Source organism: Nilaparvata lugens, chromosome 12 (genome assembly GCF_014356525.2).
Source record: "Nilaparvata lugens isolate BPH chromosome 12, ASM1435652v1, whole genome shotgun sequence".
Classification (NCBI taxonomy): Eukaryota; Metazoa; Arthropoda; class Insecta; order Hemiptera; family Delphacidae; genus Nilaparvata; species Nilaparvata lugens.
The window spans coordinates 18,039,524-18,065,485 of record NC_052515.1 but is presented as its reverse complement, the minus strand read 5'-3'; the positions used below and the strand labels follow the sequence as shown (position 1 = coordinate 18,065,485).

General features: G+C 33.4%; 1 protein-coding gene across 1 annotated transcript in view; it reads left to right on the top strand.

Moving 5' to 3' along the window:
* Positions 1–25,962, top strand: part of LOC111049914 (nose resistant to fluoxetine protein 6-like) — a 46,255-nt gene that overhangs the window by 18,755 nt on the left and 1,538 nt on the right. Inside the window, exons 3-12 of the mRNA XM_039439027.1 lie at positions 8,338–8,498; positions 9,569–9,878; positions 10,693–10,886; positions 13,049–13,209; positions 18,260–18,428; positions 19,835–20,028; positions 20,869–20,992; positions 22,478–22,667; positions 23,280–23,422; positions 25,446–25,560. Of these exons, the coding sequence (XP_039294961.1) occupies positions 8,338–8,498; positions 9,569–9,878; positions 10,693–10,886; positions 13,049–13,209; positions 18,260–18,428; positions 19,835–20,028; positions 20,869–20,992; positions 22,478–22,667; positions 23,280–23,422; positions 25,446–25,560 (1,761 nt within the window). The remainder of the gene's footprint in view (positions 1–8,337; positions 8,499–9,568; positions 9,879–10,692; positions 10,887–13,048; positions 13,210–18,259; positions 18,429–19,834; positions 20,029–20,868; positions 20,993–22,477; positions 22,668–23,279; positions 23,423–25,445; positions 25,561–25,962) is intronic.

The following is a 25,962-nucleotide window of genomic DNA, read 5'->3' as shown; positions in this document are numbered from 1 at the left end:
CGTAGAGAAAACTTGAAATTAGGGTACCTTAATTTTTTTTTGGAAAGCAATACTTTCCTTACCTATGGTGATAGGGCAAGGAAAGTAAAAAACATCAACTTATGAGAATATAGCTATTATCATCATCAGCTACTGTCTCCAGTGGCGTATCCAGGGGGGATATCGGGATGTATCCCTCCCGAAATAGAACCTGAATTTTTTTGTGGCTGGATCAGCACTAAAAATTAGCATTTAATAACATATCCTCGTTATATTGTACTATGTAAGTCGAGAAATATATGAGAGAATAGCACTGCAATAGCAATGATAATAATAATAAGCTATTTTCTCATAAACAGTGACGAGTGGTCTAGTGCTTAGGGACTACATAGCAGGGGATAGAGAAACTAAGACAGCACTTCAAACTTAAACGACTTTTCACCATCTATTATTATAAAGAAATTCAATATAGCTTATATTGCTCTATTTGGTTAGAGTTTATTCAGTTTCATGCATATCCTTAAACAAAGCTCCAGCATCTTCTTCGAGACAGTACCCCCAAAAATTCCACAGTTATGATGAACGGGGTTGGTTTCTACCGTGGAAAGGAGGGACTCTTCCCTCTAATATTTAAAAAAAAGGTTGTTTCCCCCCCCCCCCCCCCCCCCCCGAAAAAAAACAATGAAAATTTGAATACTCAAGTAAAAATCAAATAAATTTGAAAAAATTGTTAATCAAGTTAAAACCAAGCCTATAAAGTTGGTTAAAATAGTGCTTTATTGCAGCCAAAATTTAAGCAATCTAGCTTTTTATCAGAATAATAATGAGTAGGCCTTCTACAAATCACTATTGTTTTTAAACAATTTAATGACGAATAAATTCTACTCCATTCCATTTTATTTCTTATTTATCAGAGACCAATAGGTCTATGAAATTTTAATGGGAAAATCGAAATAATAAGTAGTGGCCTACTGATCACCAAAAAAACGTGAATGGAATGTTTGTTGTCAAGTAGAAATTGTGTAAAATCGCACTAAATTGAAGGTATAATTTCAAAATTTTCAATGGGAGAGCCCCCGGACCCCTTTTTCGTGGGGGTTTCCCCAAACCCCCGGTGTCACCCTCAAAGTTTAAGTGCTTTCTACTCCAACGTTATGATCCCCCCCAGAAATTTCTTTCTGGCTACGCCACTGACTGTCTCCATAATCTATTATAGACAATATTTTCCATCCATTTATATCATCACTTTTCATTTTTTCTTGTGGAGAATAATATGATTTTTCTCTCCACTCCCTAAGTGATGAGGATACTGGAAACTACTGTACGAAGTTTGTAAGTTTGTACCCATCCGTGAGCAAACTTTATTCAATATTATTCAAGTAGTCCAACTAATTGGAAAAATTCCATGCTATTTTGCTATTCCATCTTTTGTCATTTTTAGTTGTTTGTTTTGAAATGCGCTAGAGTGAGATTCACAAATTGTCCCCATTTCTCTTGACTACATAAATTTTTTTATTCAAATAATACCGTACCTTCAGTTCAAAGTGAATGACATTATAGACCTCGTTGAGGAAAGTCGTAATATAGCCTAGTGGAGTACTGGTATACCTCCAAGAAGGTAGCCTATTGTAGAAGTAGGCTCAGTGAATTAGCACTCTATTTTGACAAGGCAGTATGTTTGCTGGATGAGTATTTTGGATCAATAATGGGTAAAAATAATAAGTAGATGAATATCGGTTGTCATTCGCGGTATTTACCAAACAAATTTGCTGGTTTATGGCCTACGGTTTACGTTTGCTTTGATACGAGATCTGTTTGTAAACCATGTTTGCGAGATTATTCAAGTCGATTAGTGAAATTGCCTCTACTCTGTTTGATTTAGCTTCCGAATTGGTGTAAATAGTCTTATTAGAATAACACCTCAACAATGAAATGATTGATTTTACCAATGATTATCAATTATATTTGACTATCAATTACATTTTATTACCAATGTTAATCAATACTGCCATTATAACGTGGACCTCACTATAGTCGTAAATATAAATGGTGAAATTCATAATATTACTCGTACTAATACCATTCTTTATTCTACTTCAGACACAACTAGTTTCAACCAATCAAGTAGCCCTAATCGAATAAATGAAAAATATGGTTATATTGTTATTGATTAAATCGACTTCGGAGTTCAGCCGAGCAAAGGTGAGAGTCGGACGAGAAGATGAAGGAGAAATAACAGAAGAAATCTCGAGAAAACTACAAGATTTGGAATAAAGAATTCTGAATGTTGAAGAAAGATCTATATAGCCTTAGACCAATAGCTCAGCAGCCGAAACTATTCCGTGTAAGAATCAAAAGAGTTGGAAACTTAATCGGTTAGGACAGTCATTGATATTTTTTTCAACGCAATCAGAAATTTTCAGTCGTTTCGACGTGAGTTCTGAAATTAATAAAGTTCATATTAATTTATTGAAAACGTCGTGATTTGTTGATAGTTCACATTCCACTGGATTTATAGGGAATAAAGTACTCTGATAGGGCTATAATTGAATTGTTTAATTAATACAGAAATAATGACTTAGTTTCCGTTTATCAAACTTTTTTATATGAACACATATATGGCCTAATATAAACTATAGCCTACAACCAGTTTCAGCTTTCAAGCCAGTTTCTTGAATTTCTGTTTCTAATGTTTCTTGAAAGTGGCTTGAAAGGTGAAGCTAATTTTATAGTGTTTATACAGAAGGGTGAAAAGTCCGAGAACGGCCTAATATCCCATACACAAAGGTAATTGATGGTTGGTGTGATTGGGAAACCTACTCAAATTGAAATTACTACTTCACTATGACTTTAAAAACTGGTTCGCCATCTTGGATCCGCCATATTAAATGCAACTTTATTTTTTTAAATAGGAAGGTGGTCATGCGATACATGATTTCGATATGAAATTTCAAGAAAAAATGAATGATGGAAACCGTACATCGATATCTCAAACCGTTTAGAATATATTCACATTATTAATCAGTACCACTTATGTACTGTATTTCATTTCTGATTTGCATGGTATTGATTAATAATGTGAATATCTTTGAAATGGTTTGAGATATCGATGTGCGGTATTCGCCCTTCATTTTGTCTTGAAATTCCGTATTGAAATCATGTATTGTATGACAACCTTCCTGTTTAAAAAAATTTGCATTCATTATGGTGGACCAGATTTTTAGTCATAGTAAAGTAGTATTATATTTCGATGGGATTCCCAATCACACCCACCGTCAAAATACCTTTGTGTATGAGATATTAGCCGTTCTCGAACTTATTTCTCTCCTTTCTGCTTTGAATAGTATTGATTAATAATGCGAATATCTTCTAAACGGTTTGAGATATCGATATGCGGTTTTCGCCATTCTTTTTTCTTGAAATTTCGTATCGAAATCATGTATCGCATGACCACCTTCCTGTTTAAAAAAAAGTTGCATTCAATATGGTGGACCAGATTTTTAAAGTCATAGTAAAGTAGTATTATTATTCGAGTTGGATCCCCAATCACACCCACCCTCAAATAACCTTTGTGTTTGAGATATTAGGCCATTCTCGGACTTTTCGCCCACTCTGTATATATTTATTTATTTATCTATTGATACAATTATTTAACACTTTATATCTTTATATACAGAAAAGTTGGAAAAGGCTGCTCTGCTATGTAATAATTTTTATAATAATAAATTATCATAAATAATAATTTAATTGAAAATAATATAAATATTAAAATAATACATTTTTATAAATTGTGAAATTCGATGATTTTTTCAAAAGTGGTCAAAACAGCTGTTCTACAGATGGAATATCTCGACTATGACTGTGCTCTTTTAAACTGCTCTACCTACCTACCTCATGCACAAGAAGGAGGTTACAAAGTCCATTTCTCAAGGATGGGTGGACCCTCCATTAGTTTCCCAGGAAAAGACTCATGCCAGTTGATAGAGCTGATAAATCACTATACAGGGTATGAATTTGAAAAAAATTGGTCAAGTAATTTTTGAGAAAATCATGAAAAACATGGTTTTTTAGTAATTATCTGCCATTTTTCTCAAGAATATTACGGAGCTCCTGCAATCTTCCCAAAATGAGACTCATGTCAATGATAGGGCTTATGAATAGCTATCTATGGTATGAATTTGAAGAAAAATCGTTGAAGCCGTTTTCGAGAAAACCGTGAAAAACATGGTTTTTTAGTCATTATCCGCCATTTTTTCCGCCATCTCGAATTGAATTTTATTGAATTTCTTTTTGTCGGATCCTTATGGTATAAGGACCTTAAGTTTGAAATTTCAAGTCAATCGGTTAATTAGGAATGCAGTTATCGTGTTCAGACACACACACACACACACACACACACACACACACACACACACCACACACACACACACACACACACACACACAACACACACACACACACACACAGCAGCAGAGAGAGACCAACACCCAAAATTATGTTTTTGGACTCAGGGGACCTTGAAACGTAGAGAAAACTTGAAATTAGGGTACCTTAATTTTTTTTTGGAAAGCAATACTTTCCTTACCTATGGTGATAGGGCAAGGAAAGTAAAAAACATCAACTTATGAGAATATAGCTATTATCATCATCAGCTACTGTCTCCAGTGGCGTATCCAGGGGGGATATCGGGATGTATCCCTCCCGAAATAGAACCTGAATTTTTTTGTGGCTGGATCAGCACTAAAAATTAGCATTTAATAACATATCCTCGTTATATTGTACTATGTAAGTCGAGAAATATATGAGAGAATAGCACTGCAATAGCAATGATAATAATAATAAGCTATTTTCTCATAAACAGTGACGAGTGGTCTAGTGCTTAGGGACTACATAGCAGGGGATAGAGAAACTAAAGACAGCACTTCAAACTTAAACGACTTTTTACCATCTATTATTATAAAGAAATTCAATATAGCTTATATTGCTCTATTTGGTTAGAGTTTATTCAGTTTCATGCATATCCTTAAACAAAGCTCCAGCATCTTCTTCGAGACAGTACCCCCGAAAATTCCACAGTTATGATGAACGGGGTTGGTTTCTACCGTGGAAAGGAGGGACTCTTCCCTCTAATATTTAAAAAAAAGGTTGTTTCCCCCCCCCCCCCCCCCCCCCGAAAAAAAACAATGAAAATTTGAATACTCAAGTAAAAATCAAATAAATTTGAAAAAATTGTTAATCAAGTTAAAACCAAGCCTATAAAGTGGTTGAAATAGTGCTTTATTGCAGCCAAAATTTAAGCAATCTAGCTTTTTATCAGAATAATAATGAGTAGGCCTTCTACAAAATCACTATTGTTTTTAAACAATTTAATGACGAATAAAATTCTACTCCATTCCATTTTATTTCTTATTTAATCAGAGACCAATAGGTCTATGAAATTTTAATGGGAAAATCGAAATAATAAGTAGTGGCCTACTGATCACCAAAAAAACGTGAATGGAATGTTTGTTGTCAAGTAGAAATTGTGTAAAATCGCACTAAATTGAAGGTATATTTTCAAAATTTTCAATGGGAGAGCCCCCGGACCCCTTTTTCGTGGGGGTTTCCCCAAACCCCCGGTGTCACCCTCAAAGTTTAAGTGCTTTCTACTCCAACGTTATGATCCCCCCCAGAAATTTCTTTCTGGCTACGCCACTGACTGTCTCCATAATCTATTATAGACAATATTTTCCATCCATTTATATCATCACTTTTCATTTTTTCTTGTGGAGAATAATATGATTTTTCTCTCCACTCCCTAAGTGATGAGGATACTGGAAACTACTGTACGAAGTTTGTAAGTTTGTACCCATCCGTGAGCAAACTTTATTCAATATTATTCAAGTAGTCCAACTAATTGGAAAAATTCCATGCTATTTTGCTATTCCATCTTTTGTCATTTTTAGTTGTTTGTTTTGAAATGCGCTAGAGTGAGATTCACAAATTGTCCCCATTTCTCTTGACTAACATAAATGTTTTTTATTCAAATAATACCGGTACCTTCAGTTCAAAGTGAATGACATTATAGACCTCGTTGAGGAAAGTCGTAATATAGCCTAGTGGAGTACTGGTATACCTCCAAGAAGGTAGGCCTATTGTAGAAGTAGGCTCAGTGAATTAGCACTCTATTTTGACAAGGCAGTATGTTTGCTGGATGAGTATTCTTGGATCAATAATGGGTAAAAAATAATAAGTAGATGAATATCGGTTGTCATTCGCGGTATTTACCAAACAAATTTGCTGGTTTATGGCCTACGGTTTACGTTTGCTTTGATTACGAGATCTGTTTGTAAACCATGTTTGCGAGATTATTCAAGTCGATTAGTGAAATTGCCTCTACTCTGTTTGATTTAGCTTCCGAATTGGTGTAAATAGTCTAATATAGAATAACACCTCAACAATGAAATGATTGATTTTACCAATGATTATCAATTATATTTGACTATCAATTACATTTTATTACCAATGTTAATCAAATACTGCCATTATAACGTGGACCTCACTATAGTCGTAAAATATAAATGGTGAAATTCATAATATTACTCGTACTAATACCATTCTTTATTCTACTTCAGACACAACTAGTTTCAACCAATCAAGTAGCCCTAATCGAATAAATGAAAAATATGGTTATAATTGTTATTGATTAAATCGACTTCGGAGTTCAGCCGAGCAAAGGTGAGAGTCGGACGAGAAGATGAAGGAGAAGATAACAGAAGAAATCTCGAGAAACTACAAGATTTGGAATAAAGAATTCTGAATGTTGAAGAAAGATCTATATAGCCTATAGACCAATAGCTCAGCAGCCGAAACTATTCCGTGTAAGAATCAAAAGAGTTGGAAACTTAATCGGTTAGGACAGTCATTGATATTTTTTTCAACGCAATCAGAAATTTTCAGTCGTTTCGACGTGAGTTCTGAAATTAATAAAGTTCATATTAATTTATTGAAAACGTCGTGATTTGTTGATAGTTCACATTCCACTGGATTTATATAGGGAATAAAGTATTCTGATACGGCTAATTGAATTGTTTAATTAATACAGAAATAATGACTTAGTTTCCGTTTATCAAACTTTTTTATATGAACACATATATGGCCTAATATAAACACTATAGCCTACAACCAGTTTCAGCTTTCAAGCCAGTTTCTTGAATTTCTTGTTTCTAATGTTTCTTGAAAGTGGCTTGAAAGGTGAAGCTAATTTTATAGTGTTTATACAGAATGGGTGAAAAGTCCGAGAACGGCCTAATATCCCATACACAAAGGTAATTTGATGGTTGGTGTGATTGGGAAACCTACTCAAATTGAAATTACTACTTCACTATGACTTTAAAAATCTGGTTCGCCATCTTGGATCCGCCATATTAAATGCAACTTTTTTTTTTTTTAATAGGAAGGTGGTCATGCGATACATGATTTCGATATGAAATTTCAAGAAAAAATGAATGATGGAAACCGTACATCGATATCTCAAACCGTTTAGAATATATTCACATTATTAATCAGTACCACTTATGTACTGTATTTCATTTCTGATTTGCATGGTATTGATTAATAATGTGAATATCTTTGAAATGGTTTGAGATATCGATGTGCGGTATTCGCCATTCATTTTGTCTTGAAATTCCGTATTGAAATCATGTATTGTATGACAACCTTCCTGTTTAAAAAAAAGTTGCATTCATTATGGTGGACCAGATTTTTAGTCATAGTAAAGTAGTATTATTATTTCGAGTGGGATTCCCAATCACACCCACCGTCAAAATACCTTTGTGTATGAGATATTAAGCCGTTCTCGAACTTATTTCTCTCCTTTCTGCTTTGAATAGTATTGATTAATAATGCGAATATCTTCTAAACGGTTTGAGATATCGATATGCGGTTTTCGCCATTCTTTTTTCTTGAAATTTCGTATCGAAATCATGTATCGCATGACCACCTTCCTGTTTAAAAAAAAGTTGCATTCAATATGGTGGACCAGATTTTTAAAGTCATAGTAAAGTAGTATTATTATTTCGAGTTGGATCCCCAATCACACCCACCCTCAAATAACCTTTGTGTTTGAGATATTAGGCCATTCTCGGACTTTTCGCCCACTCTGTATATATTTATTTATTTATCTATTGATACAATTATTTAACACTTTTATATCTTTATATACAGAAAAGTTGGAAAAGGCTGCTCTGCTATGTAATAATTTTTATAATAATAAATTATCATAAATAATAAATTTAATTGAAAAATAATATAAATATTAAATAATACATTTTTATAAAATAATATGATAATAGTTACGCTTTCTATCTCTTGTAACAGTGCTGGATTCGTCCGGTAGAGTGCCTTCTGGCTTGCTGAATGGTCACTACATGGATCTGGGGAATTATGAGGAGTGCCTGAGTGTTGCTGAGGAGGCCCCCTATCACATCAACTACTGCGTCGTAGTCATGAGAAATCTTACGAAAACATTAAAAAATTGGGTTAGTAGGCCTATATGCACAGTTTGTACAGATTTTATATAAGCTACTAGTTCTTATGAGTTTATAATTTATTCATTGATTCACATATTTGATTGATTCATAACAACTATAAAGTGGAATTTATTATTCAACTAGAAGCCCCAACATAAATTAGAAAAATTAGGTACCCAGGCAAAAATGTGTTGGGTGAGTCCTGAAAACAGTTTCGATCTTTTTTTTGGATACCCCCACTCCAAGATTTGTTTGACAACCCCCTCCCCTCATCAACAAGAGTTTGAAATTATTGACGTGCAATCTGCGACAAAGCCCCCCCCCCTCCTTCGGAATTGTGCCATTAGTATGATAGTATGTTTCTAATTGGTGATTATTGTCTTGTAGTTTGTACTGGAAAATCATTTAGTTTTTATGAGATAAGCATTTATTTATCAATTTGATCAATGGATGCATGAGTTTACCGGCATCTGACTCCGCCTTTAAAAAATAGAGAAAAATCAAATCAACACTGTGTTCCAGGAAGAGAATAAAAATTTAACTTACAATCACAAATAGCCTTAAATGTAGAATCCACAAATAGAGGAATACATACAACGAGAAAGATTATTGTAGGATGAGTAGGATGCAGAGTAGGCACCAAAAACAACATTCATAGAAGTATAAACATTTCTATCTGAACGTTTTATTTTTCAATGTTTTCGATCAATTACTTAATTTTACGGCGTTTGGATTTGATTTTATCCTCGAACAAAATCCTCGAAATTCTGACTGTTCAACTTTTTCATCCATTTTGTTGTAGTGAGCACTTATTCATAGTAGCAAAGCCACGATTTTGAAATGGTAATTGGGGGGGGGGATGGATTGACCAAAACTTTTTGAGACTTCAACTAGAATAATTTGATAAGGGGAGGGATGTTATATCTTGGATTCTTGGGCCTCTTTCTTAGGCTTATTGGTAGGGAGGTGGGGTGTAAACTGAGAACCACTCCATAACTATTCCATTGAGTTGAAAATTCATATTGCCACCGTATTTCATTCATAAAAAATGTGAAATTTTATGTTTTATTTTTCGTTAGGACTCACCGGCCTTTCGGCCTGCCCTCACGATGGGTGGAGCTCCCTTTCTGAGACCCGACCTGCGGCTAGGCATATGCCTCCCGGCCTCCTGCGACCTCAAAGACCTGACTCGACATTACTCGAACGTCACATCCAGATACAACATGACAGTTTTCTTAGACAACTACAGCTGCACCTCAAGCGAGGAGGGAATCACCCTCGACAAGATGGACTGGCTTGTAGTTGTACTAGTAACTATCATTGGGCTGATGTGCTATGCGGCTACACTCAACGACATTCTGAGGATGTATTTCAACTTCAAATCTAATGGTGGGTTTTTTGTTTTGTTATATGCTGACTAGTTTATCATGTTGATAGTTAATTATAGTTGCTTCGTTATATTTTGATAGTTAATCATAGTTGTTTTGTCATATGTTGAATAGCTAATCATAGTTAATCATGTTGATAATCATAGTTGATCCTCTACTACATACTAGTCTAATTCAAAAGACTAGCGATAATAAATTACTTAAACGTTTTTCATTTGCCCTGCACTTTCAATCTCATCCTCTTGTACAAGGGTGACTGCCCCCAGCCAATGCGTGGGCGCACTCCTGCCACTGAAAATAGCATATAATTCCACTCCTTCAAACGCCCCCCCCCCCCAACATTTTAAAAACCCAAAAAATATTATAAAAACTACTGATCTTTTTTTGGAAACGCCCCCAGATTTGATTTGTCCCCCAACCAACCAACCCCCCCCCCCTGTGGGAACACTTGTGTTATATCCTTGATTTTATCCAGATATAACTGGATAATATTATGTCAACTTTACATGTCGCTTGGTTATATTATTTTGCTGTGTTACATCCAGATTCAAAACTTGTTTTCTGTGGTTATATTCAAAAAAGATGAAGGAGTGGGTCAATTTCATTGGCCAACGAATTCAATCTGTAAACTGCTTCAAAAAATATTTGTTTGAATTTTATATTCCATTAATGGAAGCATTAGAAAGTTATAAGTTATCATTGAACATACAAACAAATAACCCCACAAACGGACAACAACTCGATATTGATATTGATAATCAGATTGATTAATTCATAAAAACAGTTTACCATGAAATAGCATCTAATTTCCACAGGTACCTATATCGACATCCTGCAGTGTTTTTCCTTTTATGAAAATGGAAAATCGCTCCTTGAAACGACAAGCCCTGAAAAGCCGCTTTCAGTACTTCATGGGATAAGAGCGTTATCAGCTTGCTGGATTGTTATGGCACATAATTTCTATCTGAAGTATTTAATTCCAGGTGTAAATAATATGAAGTTGACAACTGTAAGTATACCGGTCAATTTCAATAATTATTAGTTAATATTATAATTTAATATTTTTGCAATAATACTTAATTATAACAGACACTATAATGAGGCCGTCATATTATTGCGTTGATTTATCAATTGACAGTAGAACTCTTACTGTAAGTGGGACTCGGAGGCTATAACTTACCCCGGAAAATTTTTATAATAAATCTACAATTTAGCCTATTCTACGCAATTTCCACTTACAAACTGACACTTCATTGAATTTTTTGTGTCAACTTCAACATTGTTAAGTGGGCTACTTATTAGTATTCTGATTCTCCCTTGAAAATTCTATTGGAATTTTTGGGAGTGCTCTCAAGAAAAAGCTGCTGAAGGTATGAGCAGAGAAAATTTCTATAATAATTGAAAACTTCTCACCATTCGCTGACTTATTTTCCTAATTTTGAAACAAAGTATGAGTAGGAATAATTTATTCTATTATAATGGATCCTTTGCTTTACTACAATGATAAGTTGAAAGATTCACGTCTCAAGTTGAAAGATTGTTTCACTTTGAACGTAATCGATGCTTCACTTGAAAACTAATTGGAAAACCTCTGCTATATTTGTATTCTGTGCTATGAGGTATAGGATATGGACTAATATGGGCAGTCACACTTTTCAACCACATGGATGAATTCTGATAAACTATAATCAACTGAAGCTTTATTGAGTTTTTATGATAATGGATGGTGATAAGTTACAGAATGTCCTTACTTTAAAGTTTTATCTTAGCCCCTACACGTTAGAGCACTCACTGACTAGCTCATATAATAGGGGTGGCCTATTCACTATAAATGTTGTTTTAGCCAGCTAAAGTGCTATTTGATAACTCTGGATTGTGAACGCCCCATCTAAAACCAACTGCTATAAGCTAACTGCAATAGCATTCCAAGCGGATAATAATTTGTGTAACTCAAAGTTTATAACCTCACTTTTGCTACCAATTATGATCGAAGAAAATCAAAATATGACCACAGTTTTAACAGCAGAGTTAGCTAGAGTTAGCGGACTCAAACCTGCGCTATCTGCTATCTTGTCCGCTATTTTTTTTCTAACGTACTACTATATAGCATTGAGTTAACACAGACTTAGCAAATAGCAGGAGTTAACGAATAGCTCGACTTAGCCAGCTAACTCCGACATTGTGAATACCCCTTCTATTATCATTGAATTCTATCTTATGAAAGCTATCATCTCATCTCTTTCATATTTTTTCGACTTGTACAATATGAAGAAAATATAGCGTCAAAAGCTTATTAGTGGCTGATCTGGCCACAAAAAATGTAGGTCTTATTTGGAGGGTTGAGGGCAGACCCCATAAACCCCACCACCCCCCTTCATACGCCAATGAGTACAAAAAGTTAATGATATAAGAAAATGGTGACTAGCCTATGAAAGGAGAGGACAGATTCGAAAATTCTTGAAAGTGAAATGTAACCTATATTTTGTGGAAATGCTACTGTTTATAAAATTTGGGAGATGAAGAGTTTTGGACCAAGCCTGTAGCTCTCTTCCAGTCATTTGATTTGTAATTGTCTTGATAAATGGAATGAATAAAAGGGATTTTCTGACTAAAAAATCGAAATCCTAAAAAATAGATCAGTATCATCCTGATAAAATGTATCAAAATATTATCAGAGAAATTTTCACGAATATATAAATATTTCCCCTGGTTTTCATAGTGAAATCATCTATGCAAAAATAAAATCTGTTGATTTGCAGGAATTTGTCTCTTCTTACGATTTTCTTGTGACCTAGTGGATAGAATGCTTGCTTAGCAGCATAGAGATGCCGGGTTCAAACCCTCTCATTAACAAGAGTTTTTCAACCAGGTCACTCCCGTGTTATCAGATGGGCACAATTGGTTAGTTGGTCTCGGCTGAAGTATGACAGTCATAAGGCCCATTTTGACGGCTTAAATTATATATTCAGGCGAGGTGGGATCTTCCCACAAGGGACTACCCACCAACAATAGCCATATGTGAATTTACTTTTTTTCTTGTGATTTTTGTACAATTATATTGTAATTTTCTAACGTTTTTCTTATAATTTCCTTGTGATATTCTAGTGATTTTCTCATGATATTATTATATTCTCATTATGGATTACTTGTGATTTCCTTTTGATTTTCCAGTTTTCTCAGTCAGTTATGAGTGAGCCGTTCCTACAGAGTGAGCTGGCAGTGGATGCTTTTCTATTGATGAGTGGACTGCTTTTGGTTCGCTCCACTATCAAAATGCGCACATCAACAAAACAATTCAAAGTCGGACAGTTCTATCTACACCATGTCTTTAGGTGAACAAACTTGAATAGAAATAGTTATTTGTATAGTATCAAGAGTGAAAAGTACCACTTTTTCTCCCTGAGGGAAAAAGTTTAAAGCCCAAGGTGTAGCCGAGTTCCCTGAGGGAGAAAAAGCATTTTTCACTCATGATGTAAACAACATTTTTCCTCCACCTACATTTTTTATAAAAACTACAAATCAAATAATTTTAATAACTCACGTTATTGGTGACAATGTTTTCTTTTACAACATAACCTAAAATATGAAAACTAAAAACCGGTCGTCTCATTTGCTGGCACTGCCGATTGCGATATCCCTATCAGCAAATGTTGTAACAATTATCAGCTGGCCGACTATCAACAATGGCTGACTCTAGTTCGCGCGTTTCAGATTTGAATTGCAGATGAAAAATATATCCTGTTGGCTGGTATTCTGAATAGAATAAAATATTAAAGAATATGTATAGATTTTTATCATCTACTAATATTAAGTAGGCCTATGTAATATCATGCAAACATATTATATTTCATGAGTTGATAAAATTTCTGGTTGAGGTATTGAATTCAGTTGACTCAATGACAGACACCTCTATTATGTTTCCTCATCTGAGCTTAGACCTTCTATCCCATTTCAAATATAAGTTTTTAAAATAGAGATGCTTCCCATGTTATTTAAATGTAGTTATACTTTTTCGCCCCACTTGGATGTAATGAGCTGGTTTAAGTGTGTCATATGGAGGCCGAAAGTGATTGTTTTCTGACCAGGCCGGTAAAATTTTTTCCTACATATACCTTGAAAAGTGACCATTTGTGCACTGATTGCAGGCTGCAAAGAATCACTTTTCCGCACTAGTGCGCAAAGTGAGTACTTTGCCATGGCAACACAAAATAGTTAGTAGGCTATATGGAGCACCAGTGCAGCAAAATCAAAATGAAGTTGGTAACTGTAGTATAGTGTGGAGCTCGTTATAGGAATATTGTGGCGGTGGATTACAGCTGCCACCCCCCCACCATTCAAACACACATACATTATTATTCAATTTAACAATAAATTAAGGTTTTTATTAATAATAAAATTACACAGAAAAACATTTGATGCATTTCAGGCAATTTTACCCATAATTACCCACTTTTCATATTCATTGGTAACTGTAGGAAAAACTTAATGTGAAATATGTGCACAAAGTTCCTCTGCTGCACTCAACAAACCATTCCGTTCATAGACGTTTCTTTCGGTGCAGCAAACTGTCACTTTGCGCACTAGTTGCACAAATAACTATTACAGCCCTAGGGCTGTGATATAACCTTGAAGTCAGCTGATTCTGATTTGATGTGAACATGTTTACAAAATAGTTTATGAAACATAATCAGTTTATGCTTCTAGAATCGAATAAAGTATTTTGAAATAAGATACTATAATTTTATTTGGATGAATGAAATACAAATAAGATATTATAAACTACTATTCAAATTCAATTTTCAGAGTATAATAGAATCTAACCTCAAACCTCATAGTACTTTGTTTATCAAGAAACCTGGTGGATAATTTTGGAACTACTTGGGCAATATCCATGGTGCTGAACGTTTTTACAAATAGTTTATGAAATGGAATCAGTTTGTGCTTCTAGAATTGAATAAAGTATTCTGCAATAATATACTATCATTCTATTTGGATGAATGAAATACAGATAAGATATATATTATAAACTATTCAAATTTGACTTTCAGAGTAGGATAGAACCTCTAACCTAAACTTCCTAAGTCAATGACAACAAGCATTGTTGACGTTGACATTATTTTGACCAAATTTCAAGTGTGCTAAAACAGCTGATCGAAATTTTTTTCATTATTTGTGTTTATTATTCAATAATTAAAACATTTATGATAATATCACATTATTGTGATTTGAAAGAATAAAAAAGTATAAACTCAACCTCCCACAAAATTGAACATAATTTTTTAGGTTATTCAGACAAATCAGAATAAAAAATAAAAATACTTGGACAATTTCCTGATATTCAGATTACCACAGATTTGCTAGAGCTATGTATGACCTTCCACTTTTGCTTTCGGAAGTGCTTAATGAACTAATTCTCATATATATATTGTCTATTTTTCTATGTGGCGAAAAATAGCGTTCGCACCACAGGCAAAAATGTTTTTCCGGCTCTCAATCTTTTTTAGTCCTCGGCCTACGGTCTCGGACTTGAAAACTGATTTCGAGCCGGAATAGTCTCATTTTCGGCCCTAGGTGGGAAATATACTATTACGCCCCATCCTAGGGATTTTTCTGTTTTTTCATCCCGAGAGCGAAAAAGTGACACTACTTTATCGTTATGTTCCAGGGAGTGAAGTAAGTACTTTAAACAGTTGGTGGAAGAAAAATACATTAGAGCCTCAATAATCGGCTTCTGATAGTTTGGTCTATTTGTTAATCCGACTGTCAGCAGGTACATACGGTAGGCTTTCATTCTATCATCATTTTACCTGTATTCTTCTAGATCATAAATTTTTGTGAAACGTGAGTACTTGTAAACTTGTAACTACAAGTACTTGTTCGTAACCATGGTTGGTAACAATTCTTGTACCTTTGTGAAATAGGCCCCAGCTGGCCGACTATCAACAATGGCTGACTCTAGTTCGCGCGTTTCAGATTTGAATTGCAGATGAAAAATATATTCTGTTGGCTGGTATTCTGAATAGAATAGAATATTTAAGAATATGTATAGATTTTTATCGTCTACTAAAAGTAGGCCTATGTAATATCATGCAAACATAAATTATATTTCATGAGTTGATAAAATTTCTGGTTGAGGTATTGAATTCAGTTGACTTAATGACAGACACCTCTATTATGTTTCCTCATCTGAGCTTAGACCTTCTATCCCATTTCAAATATAAGTTTTTAAAATAGAGATGCTTCCCATGTTATTTGAATGTAGTTATACTTTTTCGCCCCACTTGGATGTAATGAGCTGGTTTATGTGTGTCATATGGAGGCCGAAAGTGATTGTTTACTGACCAGGCCGGTAAATTTTTTTCCTTGAAAAGTGAACATTTGTGCACTGATTGCAGGCTGCAAAGAATCACTTTTCCGCACTAGTGCGCAAAGTGAGTACTTTGCGTACTCCAGATTTGCTACATATGGCAACACAAAATAGTTAGTAGGCTTTATGGAGCACCAGTGCAGCAAAATCAAAATGAAGTAGTGTGGTGTGCTCGTTATAGGAATATTGTGGCGGTGGATTACAGCCGCCACCCCCCCCCCCCCACCATTCAAACACACATACATTATTATTCAATTTGACAATAAATTAAGGTTTTTATTAATAATAAAATTACACAGAAAAACATTTGATGCATTTCAGGCAATTTTACCCATAATTACCCACTTTTCATATTCATTGGTAACTGTAGGAAAAACTTAATGTGAAATATGTGCACAAAGTTCCTCTGCTGCATTCAACAAACCATTCCGCCCTCGCCTACGGCTCGCGCATAAACGTTTCTTTCGGTGCAGCAAACTGTCACTTTGCGCACTAGTTGCACAAATAACTATTACAGCCCTAGGGCTGTAAAATAACCTTGAAGTCAGCTGATTCTGATTTGATGTGAACATGTTTACAAAATAGTTTATGAAACGTAATCAGTTTATGCTTCTAGAATCGAATAAACTATTTTGAAATAAGATACTATCATTTTATTTGGATGAATGAAATACAAATAAGATATTATAAACTATTCAAATTCAATTTTCAGAGTATAATAGAATCTAACCTCAAACCTCATAGTACTTTGTTTATCAAGAAACCTGGTGGATAATTTTGGAACTACTTGGGCAATATCCATGGTGCTGAACGTTTTTACAAATAGGTAGTTTATGAAATGGAATCAGTTTGTGCTTCTAGAATTGAATAAAGTATTCTGCAATAATATACTATCATTCTATTTGGATGAATGAAATACAGATAAGATATATATTATAAACTATTCAAATTTGACTTTCAGAGTAGGATAGAACCTCTAACCTAAACTTCCCAAGTCAATGACAACAAGCATTGTTGACGTTGACATTATTTTTTAAGTGTGCTAAAACAGCTGATCGAAATTTTTTTCATTATTTGTGTTTATTATTCAATAATTAAAACATTTATGATAATATCATATTATTGTGATTTGAAAGAATAAAAAAGTATAAACTCAACCTCCCACAAAATTGAACATAATATTTTAGGTTATTTAGACAAATCAGAATAAAAAATAAAAATACTTGGACAATTTCCTGATATTCAGATTACCACAGATTTGCTAGAGCTATGTATGACCTTCCACTTTTGCTTTCGGAAGTGCTTAATGAACTAATTCTCATATATATATTGTTTATTTTTCTATGTGGCGAAAAATAGCGTTCGCACCACAGGCAAGAATGTTTTTCCGGCTCTCAATCTTTTCTAGTCCTCGGCCTACGGTCTCGGACTTGAAAACTGATTTCGAGCCGGAATAGTCTCATTTTCGGCCCTAGGTGGGAAATATACTATTACGCCCCATCCTAGGGATTTTTTCTGTTTTTTCATCCCGAGAGCGAAAAAGTGACACTACTTTATCGTTATGTTCCAGGGAGTGAAGTAAGTACTTTAAACAGTTGGTGGAAGAAAAATACATTAGAGCCTCAATAATCGGCTTCTGATAGTTTGGTCTATTTGTTAATCCGACTGTCAGCAGGTACATACGGTAGGCTTTCATTCTATCATCATTTTACCTGTATTCTTCTTCTTTCTTTTCCTTACTTCTTTTTGCTATACTTCCTACTCCATCACTTCTCCCTCTGCTTTCTCCTCCTCCTCCTCCTCCTCCTCCTCCTCCTCCTCCTCCTCCTCCTCCTCCTCTTCTTCTTCTTGTTCCTCCTGTGCTTTTCATGAAGTAGGCCTATTATTAATTTATCAACTGATTGAAATAATTTTGTTTTTTTTCAGTTTTCCTTTATCTTTATCTACAATATAAAATTAAAATGATAAATACTGTAATGGATATTTAAAAATGATCGTTTTCGACTAAATTCCAGAATAGTGCCAGCCTACTTCATTCAACTTCTAATTGCTTTGACGATGTTCAGATATCTGAATAACGGCCCGCTATGGAAGCATTACCTCCATAGTATCAGGGAGGTCTGTCAGGAGAGCTGGTGGACCCATGTCACATTTCTGAACAATTACATCATGCCAGAAAAACAGGTAAAATACGAATTTAAAATAATTATATACTGTATATCAATTACATAGAAATATAATAATTATTATCTATAATATAATAAAGGAATGAACTTGCATATGCACGTACGGGAAAGGAAATTCACGAATGACGCACCACCACGTGTCAACTACTCAACCGATTGACTTGAAATTTCACATAATAGATTCTTAATTTACCGAGGATGGTTATAGGCCTATTTCAAATTGTTCAAGATTTCAGTAGGTCAAGTTTTCAGTCTGACAAGTTTCTAATAATTAGACCCTTCCGGAGCACGGGTTAGGTACCTGCTATTAGTATAACAATACTATAGTGAGGTCCACACGTTATGATGGCAGTATTTGATCAATATTGGTGTTGCAATCCTTGTCTATATTCGACAAAGCAGATAGCGCCATCCTCCTCTAACTCCGAAACGTTGCTGGATCGTATTTCAACAATGTAGAAGATGTAATTAATGAGAAAATATCATTTAATCCCTACTGTGGAAATTTATTATTATAAATAATTGAAAATATATTTACTTGACGAATAAAAATAATATAAATAATCATTCTTAACAAGAACGAACATTAAAAAATTTTCATCAGATATCCCGGTATCAGCTTGTGTTCTATAGAGAATAGTGGCAAGGCAGAGAATCGGCAACGCAGTTCTCCTATCTTTCTCTACTGCTTTATAATTTGGACCCCGCTATAGTAATATTCCCCTATTTTCTATATACCCCTTTTCTATTTTCTCTCAGACAATCCTGTTTAGAAGAGAAATTAAGGGCACTAAATACAATTAATATATCAATTGTAGTATTAATATAATAATTATTGAACTTTGAAGTAGCCCCAATGAAATGAATGAATTTTATACTTTTATTACCCATGCACAAGCTGAAACAATAGGCTACTTTCACAACAGTACAGTGAGTAGGTATATTTACTTGTTTAGTTTAATCTTATGATATGAGTTTTTAAAACAATACCTACTTGTGATTTTTCAAGACTTAATACAAATTGGCCAGAATACAAATTTTAATGGTCATTGGAAATTATACAACATTATTTAAAAAACATCAACTGTGTGATAAACATGAGAAATAAAAACTGTACGTGTTTCAATGCACTGGATGGATGGACCCCATTTTCAGAGAGTGCAGGGATGAGTAGCCCACCCCGATTTAATTATTTTCCAGCAAAAGGATTTGTAAAAAAATTCAAATTGTAAAAAGGATGTGATAAAACAGTTTTATCACTATGCCAGAAAAACAGGTAATAGCTGTGAGGCTCAAAAGTGATTATTGGATAATAATGTCCCACACCATTTCAACTTTTCTTGTTCGAATTGATAACTTATAAAAATATTCTTCTAAATTGTTCTATATTTTTTTATTTTGCAGTGTGTTCCATCCGATTGGTACTTAGCTGTTCATATGCAACTGATATTTCTATCACCAATACTTTTAATACCAATTTACAAAGGGAAGAAGATTGTTCCCCTAGTGATTGTTCCTGTGCTATTTGTGATTGCCAATATTATTTCGATCTCGATCACTTATTTCAACGATTATCCGGGTACTTTTTATGTTGACAGGTAATTAATTTTTCTTTATTGAATATTCTGTTTCTATCCTCTTTATTTATTGTTTTTTTTTTCTATTTAATATACATTTCTATTCAAAATATTCTAGATAATTATATAGATATTTTTTAATTCAATTGAATAGTAAGCTTAACAATCATAATTTAAAAACCAACACTCACCCATTCAGGGGCATTAGTGGCTCGCTTAAAAAACTAGCCAAATATTGCATTTTTTGAAGTGATTGTTTTTTCTGTGATACCGTACTAGGACATGTTGCATGACAAAATACAATCTAATTTAATACTACCTAGTACCTACAGTCAGCTGGTGAATTGCAATAATAAGAGATTATCAAACTAATAGCGTGAGTTTTAATAGGCAACAAGGCCCTGGTGTCTTCTCATATAGTAAAATGTGAGCATTTTGATGATAAATAAATATTGATTTATTGATTTCCATAATTTCATGAATATTATTAACATTATTTTCGTATCTACAAGAGATCTAAGAAATGTAGGCCTAAATAGCTGATTAAAAAGATATGACTTTCGTCAGAAAAATACACTCCAATAAATCTGTGAAGCTCCGCAAAAAATAAATTAAATATTTCTATATTATACCTTATACCTTGACTAGCCTACTATAAATAGTAAACCTTAATATTATATTCACTACTACATGAATGAAAATGTAGGCTACATAAATCTATATACGTATACCATATCATATTCATATTAGTACCGTATTCATATTCAATTCAATATGATAGTAATGTAGTGGAAATTATAATGTTAACTATCAATATCTCCTGAGAGTTTTAATATAATGAAGGCCTACTATTTTTTCCAGGTTGACTTCAAGAGAGGACATATTTGCAGCTGAATATGTACCAACCCATGGTAGAATATCGCCATGGTTACTGGGAATTCTGATAGGATATTTTCTTACCGAGGAAGCTGTCAAAATTTCAAAGGTATAAAATAGAAAGATACATATAAAGACCTATATAACTTACTTATTTCCATTAAGTATAAATATATACTTTATTTACTTGACGTATGTTTACTTCATTCACTCTATTTACCTACTGTAACTAACAAAAAATTAGCTTATACTTGAAGAAATTAATGAAGAGGAATAATAGAAGAAGCTTTAGAAGGATCATTCTTTCCGACCTAGCTTTCATTTCCAGTTTTGCCGACGTAGGCCTACTCATAAATTTATTATTATTCGTATTATTGCTTGTAGTATTATTATCATTGGAATCCGATAATTTATTAATGAAGGGTACATCTCTCAACTTTTCTCACCCATGGAAACCTGGAACTTGAAGCTATCCACTGTTAATTTATTACTATCTCCGAAATTTCTCACATAGACAATGTCACAACTACCTAGTCATTATTCCCATACACGATTTTCAAGTAAGTGCCAAATGATATGTAAAATTATAAAAGATTTCCCATCTTGATTAGATCTAATTGTTTCATCAATCCTCATCCTGTTTTTTATTGCAACATGTTTCTTGGTTTGCGTATGTTTTGTAAACATTATAATCTAATGAATCGCTTTTTGCTATTAAAAACCATACACGTGCGTATTACTATAGAATTCTTCAATATTGTTTTCCATCAAGAACTGCTTATTAAATAAATCATCTTTTGTTCATCTATTTCTCTATTCATGAACTGCGAGTTAATAATCCGTTCTGAACTATTTTGACGACACTACTGACTAATTTTCGAATTTTAATTATTAAAAACTATATAGTAGGCCTACACACTGTTGAAAATGGATTTTTAAAAATCCGAATAGCGCTCCACTCATGTGAGTACAAGTTTTTAATAACTAATATTCAAAAATTAGACTGCAGTGTCGTCAAAATAGTTCAGAACGGATTATCAACTTGCAGTTCGTCATGGATAGTGAAATAGATGAGCAAAAAATTATTTAATAATAAGCAATTTGTGATGGAAAACAACATTGAAGAATTCTATAAAACAGTCATATACGCACGTGTATGATTTGATTATATAATATGCTTCTTGAATAATAATTGTATTTTCTAGACAGTAGCCTATAATATATAATTTAGAGTAATAGTGGACTCTGTGTCTTTTTTCCAAATACCGGTGGTTTTATGAATACATACGGTAAGTGAAGATAAAACCATGAAAGAAGCGAGATATATTCCATTATTAAAACAATGTTAAAATAGAATAAAAATAATTGATGAAAATTGCAAATAAATAAAATTCGAAGATCTAAGAATAGGAAATGAATAGATTAATTCAAATTTTCAAACGAATTATTAATGGATTATTATTTCAAAAAATAATGTTTCAAGTATATAGGCCTATCTATACCCTATATATACCAGGTACTAAACCCTTTTAGAAATTCCACTGCTTTTCAAACAATTACCTGCATTGATTTGAGAAAATAAAACATTTTACAGACTCAAGCAGCCTGTGGATGGATTCTATCAGTGATACCATACGGATTTATAATAGTCATTTCGAGGTACATCCATATGGAGGGGGTTGAACACAATTTGATCCTAGCCTCCATCAATAATGGACTGAATAACACTGCTTTCGCCATTTTAATGGCATGGATAATTGTTGCTTGCGAGACTGGATATGGGGGTGAGTAATGAGTTCGATTCATATCATTTACTTTTTCCAAAGATGTACTCCTCTCAAATCAGCAGAACTGCTAATATTATAAAATAAAAAGAAGTGTTTTGGCATATAGATATGCTCCTTATTATTAAAGAATAATAATATTGAGTTATTGAGAGAACAAGTAAAGTATTGGTTTTCTCAAGGTGATTTGAACATTTTTATCAAATGCAGTGTTTCAATTTAGAACTGCAGTAAATAATATAGGTATGTTAAATGCTTCTATTACTGTTGTTTATTGCGAAAGTATTTTTCTGTCTCTCACCTGACTGTCAATAGCTAGTAGGCTATATTTGTTCATGACAATTAATCAATTTGAATTTGCATTCGAATTTCGAGTAGACTATGAATAAGACTATGTAAGAGATAAAAAATTGTTGATTATTCAATTTGATTTTGGTTGTGGAATTGCAGCCTATTCAATTTATTTAGTTTTCGTATTTCGCCTACATTGAAATCGATTTATTTTATTGAGCTCTATGTTCCATATTCCAAAAACAAACAAATAACTTTTAGTAATTTTTTGATATATTTGATGCAATGAAAGAAAATTAAAGTATGAATGTTGAATTTCAGGACCATTAAAGAGCCTGCTGTCCTGGAGGGCATTCCAGCCAATCAGTAAGCTCTCCTATGCAATATTCTTGACAGGTCTTGCAGTACAGTATGGCTTTATGAGTGTTCGGCAGACGTCCAACTCAATGCTTATTATACAAACTGTGAGTAGACCTTTCGATTCAACATTTTCTCCTTATTGATAGCCTTAGGCTGACCACTACCGACAGGACAATATTATGTTGAACATGTGTGTACACATATGCTACCATACATTGTTGTGTCATCACAGTGAAAAGCTTCAAAGAAATTTTTCTAAGTTTAGGTTTTCTATGTTGGAAGCTGCTGTGAAACATTTTTTGTTTGGAGCCTTTCGTTGATGACACAACATGCATGATGAACATGTGCGTACACACATGTTCAACACTGTCCTTAGTGGCCAACCTTAAGATGTTGCATGCATGTTGAGTCATCAGCGAGAGGCTTTGAACAAAAAAACAACTGTTTGACAGGTAACAGAAAATAACCAATAATAATATTATAATTATAGGCCGAACTTATAACCACTGGAAATATTTTGAAGACTTTTGCAAAGATTATGTATATATTCTATTCATTAATATGGTATATAATATTTACTGTTACCTACTACTGTAACATTGATTATAAATAGTATGTTTTTCAATTTTTTTCAGTATGACAAGTTTCTAATAATTAGACCCTTCCGGAGCACGGGTTAGGTACCTGCTATTAGTATAACAATACTATAGTGAGGTCCACACGTTATGATGGCAGTATTTGATCAATATTGGTGTTGCAATCCTTGTCTATATTCGACAAAGCAGATAGCGCCATCCTCCTCTAACTCCGAAACGTTGCTGGATCGTATTTCAACAATGTAGAAGATGTAATTAATGAGAAAATATCATTTAATCCCTACTGTGGAAATTTATTATTATAAATAATTGAAAATATATTTACTTGACGAATAAAAATAATATAAATAATCATTCTTAACAAGAACGAACATTAAAAAATTTTCATCAGATATCCCGGTATCAGCTTGTGTTCTATAGAGAATAGTGGCAAGGCAGAGAATCGGCAACGCAGTTCTCCTATCTTTCTCTACTGCCATTATAATTTGGACCCCGCTATAGTAATATTCCCCTATATTTCTATATACCCCTTTTCTATTTTCTCTCAGACAATCCTGTTTAGAAGAGAAATTAAGGGCACTAAATACAATTAATATATCAATTGTAGTATTAATATAATTATTATTGAACTTTGAAGTAGCCCCAATGAATTAAATGAATTTCATACTTCTATTACCCATGCACAAGCTGAAACAATAGGCTACTTTCACAACAGTACAGTGAGTAGGTATATTTACTGGTTCAGTTTAATCTTATATGAGTTTTTAAAACAATACCTACTTGTGATTTTTCAAGACTTGATACAAATTGGTCAGAATACAAATTTTAATGGTCATTGGAAATTATACAACATTACCGTATTTAAAAAACATCAACTGTGTGATAAACATGAGAAATAAAATCTGTACGTGTTTCAATGCACTGGATGGATGGACCCCATTTTCAGAGTGCAGGGATGAGTAGCCCATTAATTATTTTCCAGCAAAAGGATTTGTAAAAAAATTCAAATTGTAAAAAGGATGTGATAAAACAGTTTTATCACTATGCCAGAAAAACAGGTAATAGCTTTGAGGCTCAAAAGTGATTATTGGATAATAATGTCCCACACCATTTCAAATTTTCTTGTTCGAATTGATAACTTATAAAAAATATCCTTCTAAGTTTTTCTATATTTTTATTTTGCAGTGTGTTCCATCCGATTGGTACTTAGCTGTTCATATGCAACTGATATTTCTATCACCAATACTTTTAATACCAATTTACAAAGGGAAGAAGATTGTTCCCCTAGTAATTGTTCCTGTGCTATTTGTGATTGCCAATATTATTTCGATCTCGATCACGTATTTCAACGATTATCCGGGTACTTTTTATGTTGACAGGTAATTAATTTTTCTTTATCGAATATTCTGTTTCTATCCTCTTTATTTCTTGATTTTTTCTATTTAATATACATTTCTATTCAAAATATTCTAGATAATTATATAGATATTTTTTAATTCAATTGAATAGTAAGCTTAACAATTTTTTTCAGTATAAAGACATTGGAGGTGAATTGTTCCTAATAATAGTGTTCTCTGTGATTGGATCTCTTCATTTCGAGGCACCATTCATTAAGTTGAATCAAATCATGATGAAGCAATCAAAAGGTAGTAACTACAAGAAATAAATCAATGAAGATCCAAATTAACCTAGTTGTTCGAACTCACTGCCGGCGCACAAGTTGTTCTTTGCCGATTTAGTAATTGAGAATATTTATTTTATCAATTTGTATATTACTTTTTGACAAAGAAATGAATTTGAATCAACACCAATGTTAATCAAATACTGTCATTATAACGTGGACCTCACTTTATAGACTACCTATTCAACCAGTAGATGATACTGGAGAATGAATTTCCATTGCCGGAGATACCAATATCAACAACTATTAATTATAGATACGATTAATATGAATACATGGAAATTTGATTGTAAGAGTTCAAAACTTGGCGCACTATTTATTGGTGAATTTTAATTGACATGCACTTATTAAGACGCAACTGTAGCCT